The 9,071-nt window shown below is 43.7% G+C and overlaps 1 protein-coding gene across 1 annotated transcript; it reads right to left on the bottom strand.

The window, feature by feature from the left end:
• Positions 1 to 332: 332 nt before the first annotated feature.
• LOC105931583 lies at positions 333 to 7,720 on the bottom strand. Its single transcript, XM_021320401.2, has 3 exons — positions 7,129 to 7,720; positions 3,451 to 4,245; positions 333 to 1,207 (listed from the first exon to the last, which is right to left on the bottom strand). Exons 1-3 carry the CDS (start codon positions 7,444 to 7,446, stop codon positions 692 to 694), a joined length of 1,629 nt encoding a protein of 542 aa, XP_021176076.2. The 5' UTR covers positions 7,447 to 7,720; the 3' UTR covers positions 333 to 691.
• Positions 7,721 to 9,071: the final 1,351 nt, after the last annotated feature.

Genomic DNA, 9,071 nt, shown 5'->3' with positions numbered 1-9,071 from the left:
GGATTTTTGGGTTCTCTCCTCCCAACTTCCTTAAAGAACATGCATGTCAGGTTTACAGGCCAGTCTGAACTTATCCTTAGTGTATCTGTGCTTTGCTGTGATGACTGGTTATCAGTCCAGGACATGCTCCCCTTCTCGTCCAATGACAGCTGAAGACAAACAGCCCACTAAGGATTAAACTGGCATACAAAATTAGTGGCTATTAAGTGAAACAGGTCTTTGTGTTATATTCTGCTTTTATGTTTCAATTATACATATCTATATAGATATCTATATATAGATCTCTCTCTCTGATAGATAGATAAACAAAAAACAGAACAAGTAGTACACGCTAGGATTGTAATCAAGCATTCTCCTTTATTCAGCTTTACAGGGGCTAAAGTCAGACGCAGGAGTTGAGTTGAGCATTTCCATCCCAAAGTTTAGTGCACAGTGTGTGTTTTTTGTGAGTCGGGCCTCTCAGGTGCAGCGGCGTATTTGGACCGACAGCTTTCCACAGTGATCTGTAGCAACAGTGTGCGACCTTTCAAACTCTTTACATTTACAAAGACAAAAATCTGAAAACTCTAAGGCAGATCAAATGACATCAACGTTTGATTTCTCAAGCCACCGGGTGCAAAACAAAAATAGAAAATAAAAAAAAACTGAATGAAGACACTTTATTCATGGCTTTGTCTAATCCCCTCATCCTTTATTCCGACTCCCGCCCAAACCCCTCTCTTACCGCACCAAGAACCACATCTAACATCCCCATTATAAAATTCCCACCCATCCTGAACACATTGCCCACTCCACTCCCACCTCTCCAGGCCAGCCTGCCCAGTCCGCCACCCACAGCCTGAGCTTGACCCCCCATCTCCGACACCACGGTGCCCACGTAGCCTTCAGTCTGCTCCCACAGCCTCCCGCCAAAGAACTTAGTCACCCACCAACCATTATCCAGCGCGCCACCAAAGATCCCCACCGTGTCCCCGGCCAGGGTGCCCACGCCCGTCAACCCGGTCTGGCAGCTGGTCAGCAGGGCCTCCGCCATGGAGGAGGCACAGTAGTAACCGCTGGAGAAGCAGGTCTCCCCTACGCCGAGCAGCATATCTCCCGCTGTTCCCGTCCAGGAGAGGAGGTCAGAGGCGAGGAGCTGGAAGAGCGTGAAAGTGTCACCGGGCAGCGCGGAGAGAACGCCCAGATCCTCCTGAAGAACGTGAGTCACCTGCAGGAGAGAAGGGCGTTGGCGATTAGTCGGGATCAACGAGGTGGGAAAAGGGATAAAAGAAACTATGTGGCCACACAAGAGCTTAGTTCCTGTGAGGAGCAGACCAGTGTTGAACATGTTAAAACGTAACTTTGACACCGTCAAGCTGGTAAAACTAGAATATTATTGAATATTATGTGAAGGTATTTTAGTTCGTCTGTTCAAAAGGGCTTCTCATTAAACACAGAGGCTTATTTAACGTGTTTATTCCAGCTAATACTGGGTATGTCTTACAGCTAATGAAAATCCCAAATTCAGTTCCTTTGAAAATATGAGATCAATACAAAGGATTTTTACTACATAAACAGCAGCTGCCCAAATTCTGTTTCAGGTACTACACTGCAAAAACGGAACTAGAAATAAGTAAAATGTTCTTAATATGAGTGTGTTTGTCCTTGATTTGAGCAGGTACATAAAATGACTTGCCAATGGAATAAGATTTATGCACTTAAAATAGGAACAATTCATCTCCATCATCTTATTTCAAGTGCAGGATATCTAATTATCTTAATTTACGGTTCAAAATACTCATTCCATTGCCAGATAATCTTATTTAGCTGCTCAAATCAAGGATAAATACATTAACTTTAAGGACATTTTACTTATTTTTAGATCAGTTTTTGCAGTGGAGAGAGTATATCCTCTTTTTACTTGCTTGGGGCTCTTTTTGCCTGAATTATTGCATCACCGTGGCTCGAAGACTATTAGCCTGTGGCTCTGATGAGGTGTAACGAGAAACCAGGCTGCTTGAATATCAGCTCATCTGCATGGTTCTGGTGTCTCTGATCTTCTGCTTGACCATCCTCCATAGATCCTCTGTGGGGTTCAGGTCTGGCCGGTCAACCACAGTAACACCACGATCACTGGACCAGCTCATGGTACCATCAGCAGCGTGAGCAGGCGCCAAGTTCACACCTTGCAAATCTCTCCTAAACTCTTGAATATGCTTCGCATCAGATTGCTCTCAGGGCTGCGGTTTCCCTGTTGCTTCTGCACTTTTTCCTTCCACTTAACTTTCTATTGGTATGCTTGCATACAGCGCTCTTAACAGCTAGCTTCTCTAGCGATGAGCTTTTTGTGTTTTACCCTCCTCATGGAGGTGTCTGACCTGTATTCCCTATCACTGTTCAGGCCAAAACACAACACGTCTGTATTAAAAATCCTTTGTTCACTGAACTTATCTAATTCTAATTTTCTGAGAAACTGAATAAATGCTTTAACTCAAGCTGTAACCCATATTCATTTAAAATTAAAGTAAATGCTTGAAATATATCCCTCTGTGAGGAACTAAGCTATAGAAACTTTAATTAAATCACTGAATCTTTAGTTCTGTCAAATTAATTAAAGTGATTGAGATGCACCTGTATTTGTCTCTTAGACATCTTTGAAGTTTTTAACAATCAGAGGTTTAATTGAGACACAAACATTCATTAAAAACTGCAGAACCCATCATTTTCTTATGTATAATCAACTTTACAACCAATTATGACCCTAAATATTTACAGCTGCAGTTTCATAAAAGCATTTATAGGTACCAAGCACTGCCTGTACCCAGTCATCCTACAAAGAATAAATAAATATTTACTTTTATTTATCTTTATGAGTCAAAGAACAAAGAAAAAAGACAGAGTGATCCTATGGACGCCACAAACTGTGTGTTTCACGTAAAAAAGGTAAAGCACATAAGGTTTTTCTGCAGTATTTGTAACATTTTAAATTTAGCTCCTGACGTTCACAAGCACCACCCTCCATATTTGCTACCACTCCTGGTATTGATGCCTAAACGCTGCAAAATTAATGCATCACTTGTTACATCTGCAGCAGCATAGAGCAGATTAGAAACTGAAGTTCTAAATAGGGAAGAATAAATTAATAAGGATTGTCTGTTATAAATATAACATTTAGTAATATGTATATTATAGATAATTTTTCTCTATTCAGGCTTCCAGCGGATTTTGATACGCCACTTTGTATGCGATATTTTTAGTGTAGATAAAGCCAGACACACTTGAACCAGGGTCCCCCCCATAATCCTCTTTATGGGATTTTTTTTTTATTAAACCCCCATTAAAGAAGATTATCTTTATTCTACGGCTTTTAGAGTGAAGATTGCTTTAAGTCACTGCAGAGGGGTCTCTGAGAGTTAGAATAAATGTAAATAAATAAATATAAATCAGGGTTGAATGCTTGTGGTTTATCACCTGTGCTGGAATCTCGGTGATGGTGGAGAACACGGGGCGCAGAGGGGCTTTCACGACGGACAAGGTGGTGGACAGGATGTAGACCAAAGTGCTGGTGGAGTTGGAGTCGTCTTCAGCAACAGCCTCGCTGTACTGCTGCTCGCTGCTGCTCTCAGAAATGACAGACTCTGCTGCGCTTTCCCCCGACAGGTCAGAGGCATCGCCGCCCTCGGACGCAGCACCAGCTGCAACCCTGTCATCAGCCGTCGACACGTCGCCGCCCTCCGTTGCCTCCTCCGCTGCACGTTGGTCAACAGATTCCGATTTCACGTCCGTTTCGTCTGCCTCCGTTTTTGCAGCGTTCGCAGGAGGCCCGTCACCGTGCAGCCCCACCATGGCTGCAGCCGTCTCCCCGTCTTCTCCCCCACAGCCTTCAGAGAATAGCTCTGCTACCCCTAACATCTCCTCCAGCTCCTTCATGCTCACTTGCCTCTCCACCTCCTCTGACTCTTTGATTAACCCCACGCCGAAGCCGCCCTTCCCCTCCGGAGGAGCGCAGCAGGCTGCAGACCACAGCGGCCTGGCCTGACACTCCTGGTCTCCATCCTCAGCTGCCCCCAGTCGTCCTGCTCCTGTCAGGACGTAGACGCCCCCTCCTAAAGCGGCACACCCTGGAATGATGCTGGAGCGGATGAACGTTGCCACCGTCGAGTCCCACTGATGAAGAGGGGAGTCTGTGGCGGGATCAGATGGATCCCCTGTTTCTCCTCTAAAAAGAGCTGGAACTGCGACTTTGATCCCGTCTCCTTCCTCTGTCTGGCAGGAAAATAGGGGGGAAAAAATATATTATTGGAAACAAAGTGTACACCTTTTTATTTGAATTTCTACTTTTACTGAAATCAAACATTGCTTTGTAATTGTAGATTGTTGCTGTATTTTTCCAGCATCATGTACTATTTGAGTTTATTTAATGCTGTTAATATTTAACCTTTCAAGCACACAAAAGGTCTAATAGGTCAGTTTTTTCCCCTTCTACACTCTTCCTGTTCTTTTTATGAAGAATATCCATGATGCATTCCTAAAATCTTAATCTTGCATCTTATCTGACCATATAATGTTAAAGAAAGCAGCTACTTTGCATTGGGACTTAAAACATCAGCAGCCAATAAAATGCAGCTCAGGAGTTAACAGCAATATAAATCATCATCAGGATTTTCTTTTTCTGTAGCTAAACATCCTGGTAATAAGTAACCTGTTGAACATTAAGGCACGTGAAGCTGTTTAAAATCTGATTAAAAGCTGCTTTTTAAAAATTTTATCAACTGATTTCTGACGCTTTTCTCCTCTTTGTTAGACTGAGCTGCTAACGGGAAAAGCCAAATGATTCTTCCTTCCAATGGTGGGAATGATATTTAGGTTATGAACTAAAGTATAAACACCAAAGTTAAGATTTTGAATTATAAATTTGACTTCAATATTAAAAAGTGCATATTCTGTAGAAGAAAACAGCTCCCAGGCTTTTAGATCGATCTTCCCTTCATTGCTTGCAGGTGGTGCAAAAACCCTCTGCTGAACTCCAACGTGAACAAGAAGATGGGAACAATAGATCTGAGCTTTGACCGTGTGATTCTGATGATAGATATATTTTAAACTAAACCAAGTTTAAAAGTCCCGGTGCTTAAGGGCTACTTTTCTGCAACTTTTAAACATCCTCATTCCAGCACACCTGAACCATGAGAATGGCTAATAACCAGGCTTTTGCAGAACTTGATGACGCAATGAACCTCATGCTGAAATCAAGGAAAAAAGCCTGGTTAACCACTGACGAGGTTACTGTTGCAGCATCGAACTTCAGCTTCCATGTCTCTGGTTCAGTTCGAGTCTGTCTGTGCCTCCTGCTCGGTTTGTACCAAACAGGACTTCTTATGGCTTTCTTTCCATTAAGGCCTGATTTGTGAAGAACCCAACAGTTATTTCAGTCAACAGGTTCTCTTAGCAGAGCTGTGGATCACTGCAGCTCCTCCAGAGTCACCACCAGCCTCTCCTTGCTTAGGCTGCCACTTTGGGTGGACGGCCGAACCGTGGCAGGTTTGCAGCTGCGCTACTACGCTCTTTCCATTTTTTTTATACTGCAAAAACGGAACTAAAAATAAGTCAAATCTTCTTGAAATTAGTGTATCTGTCCTTGATTTGAGCAGGCAAATAAGATGATTTGCCAATGGAATGAGATTTTTACACTTCATATAGGAACAACTCATCTCCATCATCTTAATTAGGGTGCAGTATATCTAATTATCTTATTTTAGGGGTCAAAATACTCATTCCATTGGCAGATCATCTGATTTATGTGCTGAAATCAAGGACAAATACACTAATTTCAAGAAAAGATGCAGATGATATATCGTATATTTGTGAAATTTTGACGTCTCTGCTTTTATCCCCTCCCTTAGGGAGCAGCGTGCTGCCACACCGAGTGCCACACACAAGAGCGATCTGTGGTCAAGGGTCTTGCTCATTGACTCACGGTGACAGACTGAGTTTCGAACCGGTGACCTTTGTGACTTTACCAAGATGCAAACCCCTGACTCCCCAACCACTAGACTAACCCTCCCACTGTAATCTACCTCTGCTTTAAACTGATCTTTACCTTCATCCCTAACCTGTCTGCTGCTTCCCTTGGTCTTCATAATGCTGAGGCCTTTAAAGAACAGCTGGATGTAGACTAACGGGGTGAGTTGGAAGGCATTTGGATGGGTTCAATTTAGGGGCATCAGAGTTAAAGGAGCTATAAGTAATACTGACACCTTGTGGCTCAAATCGGTACAACAGCTTGCTAGTCACAACAATCTAATATGCCATTTTTAAAGGGTGAGTTGCCGTTGTGAATTTTTACTAAAACAGGATTCTGCTCCATTTTCTGGTCCGCTTCTCTTACTAGCTTCCATGTTTGCATGCTGCAGCTCTTTTGCCAAAAAAAATACCAAATGATGCGCTCTGTGTTGAGAACCCTGGGAACTCTCATTTTATTGGCTCAGGAACCAGGAAGTAAACACGAGCTACACTCTGAACCGCAGTAGCTCCGCACCATACCTCTAGATTTGAAAGGAGAAAAACTTTACTAAGACATTGTTGATGTAGAGGACTGATTGTTTACAGGGAATGTTACTTCCACCCCAGGTGACACATTCAATGTGTTAGGTTGATTTTACAGTAAATATCTTACTCATAGCTCCTTAAGAGGGCTGAATACCTGGAATATTTTATTGGTAAAAGGTTCTGAAAACCCTGTATCATTTTCTTTCTACTTTCACTTGGCAAATCACATAAAATGGCAATGAGGATATGAAAGTTTGTGGTTTTAACCTAACAAAATGTAGAAAGGTTCAAGAGTGTGACTACCTATACCAGGCGCAGTGGGTCAGAGTTAAGTCAGACAAAAATGTTTATCAGATTATCATCGTACTCAACAAAGGTTAAGCGAATAAGCAGCCTAAGGAAAACCTCAGACTAGCAGAAAGCTTGGAGAAGAGAGCCCTTCACAGGATGATAATAAAGTGAAGCGTTTGGAAGCCAGACATGAGGAAATGACGGGGCATTAAGATCCTGTTTAACACCATTTTAAATTCATTCATTTTGTTATTAAAACTAGGCAATATGAAATCAGCACTACTTTAAACAGTGTGACGAATGTATCCTTACCACAGTCTCTCCCCCCTGCTCTTCCTCCCTCCCCGTCCATCCGTGGCTGAGATGGAAGGCCGAGCAGACAGCGGTGTCACAGGTCGGCCTGGACAGAGTGGCGAACGCCCGTCCCCCGGGCAGCCTGTGGCAGCGGCGGTGCAGCAGCGGCTCGGCCGACGCTCCCCGAGGAGGCGTCTGTCTGTAGAAGCAGTCGTCGCAGAGGGTGACGCCTGGCTCGGAGTCATGCTCAGCTGGAAGAGACAGGCCCGGGCCCAGCAGCGCCAGCAGCCAGACAGCAGCAGCAGCTGCTGCACTGAGAGCAGCAGGACTCCGCATGGTGGTGAGCTCAGCTAATCTTCCCTCTCTCACACTCAGTGAGAAGGGAGAGTGCCTTATAAATTATCCAGCGGTTTCCGTATATAGATGGAGAAGATAAATGATGGCTGCTGATGGGCTGGTCGTTTTCCTCCTCACTGGCTCCTCGCTTCGTCCGCTGGTTTATCTGCAACCATGCCTGCCTTCTCCTACTGCCAGCCGTACTCAGCGAGGGGTGAATCAGTGTTTGCAGGAACAATCTTGCTTACTCCTTCATTTCCCTTTCCCCCCCCCACCCACCTCTGACAGCCTCACCCCCCTCTGTCAGTTCCACCCTCTGATTCTCCCTCAGGCTGTTTGTGCACCTCACCACTCCCTCTGCAGCTACACCTTTACCTCCCATCGCTGTAATGCACACAACCTGAGCACACGCCTATCAATTACATGCAAGTCTGCATTCCATAAAAAAAAAAAAAAAAAAAAAGTCAGTTGATGCAGAAAACCCGACAGGCAAACTCTTAAACTCCAGTATTCTTGGTATTGCACATTCCTGAGAGTCCTCCCTCAGTAGAAACACGGTTCCTCTAATCTGCTTCCAGATCAAGCACTGAAAACAAGAACAAATGAGCTCTAAAATTCACAGAGTCTGCTCACGAAATCCTCATCAAACCATAATCCCGACAGCGACACATCCACTCTGAAACGACACGCCCACTTTAAATGGCCTGCAGATTAAAGTCGACTTTCAGTAACATCTGCGGCACGCCTGCTGAGGCATGACTCTGGCACGGCCGGATTCTTACAAAACCATTAAGCAGCAAAGGCGACGCAAACGTGGAATCTGCACAGAGCATGAGTGAAGGAAAACATCTCAAGAAGCGCTGACAACAAGAAAAGGTGGAGTTCAGCCAGAATTCCTTCACGTTGCTCAAGAGTGATAGGGTAAAAGGGGCCGACGGCATCCATGAGGTTCTGCACAGAGTGGGCTCAGCGTTCCTTCGGCACAGAGGTCAAGCGAGCAACAGTGATTACTCACGATATGGATTAAAGTGATATTTTATAAAACAATTTCATTAATGAATGCAAACGTGAAATGAACATTTCTGGGCGTGATGTTCAGGGCATCAGGCCATCAACTAAGAGTCGTGTAACCCTTTCGTTCAAAGTTCAAAAAGAAGTTCACACAGTTTAAACATGAATGCATATTTTTTTTAAAAAGATCTTTTTCACAATCTGAAAGACTTACACCTAGTACACATTAAATATGTCAGAACTGTAAGATGTACACATTTATAACTCTTTGGGTTACAAACAATGAACTGTGAGATGGTGGTTGGACCATGCAAAGCAAAGACAGATCTCTGAGAAACAAACATGGTTAGGATCACTGACTGACTAGTATGAGGGATTGCAGCAAAGCCATGTACAATGCAGATGACTCTTCCTGTGGCTCTACGGTTCCCCAGGAGTGAATGCTGCTTGTCGGGACTTTGATGCAATAAACTGGTTTCCTTATATAGGACATTTTTGACCAATCTGTATAATCTGACCCAATCTGTATAATATGATTGAACTTGACTTTGTAAAGTGCCTTGAGATGACATGTTTCATGATTTGGCGCTATATAAATAAAATTGAATTGAATT

The sequence above is a fragment of the Fundulus heteroclitus genome, chromosome 3, assembly GCF_011125445.2.
Source record: "Fundulus heteroclitus isolate FHET01 chromosome 3, MU-UCD_Fhet_4.1, whole genome shotgun sequence".
Lineage (NCBI taxonomy): Eukaryota > Metazoa > Chordata > Actinopteri > Cyprinodontiformes > Fundulidae > Fundulus > Fundulus heteroclitus.
The sequence above is the reverse complement of the archived record's forward strand: the minus strand, read 5'-3'. Positions and strand labels throughout refer to the sequence as shown.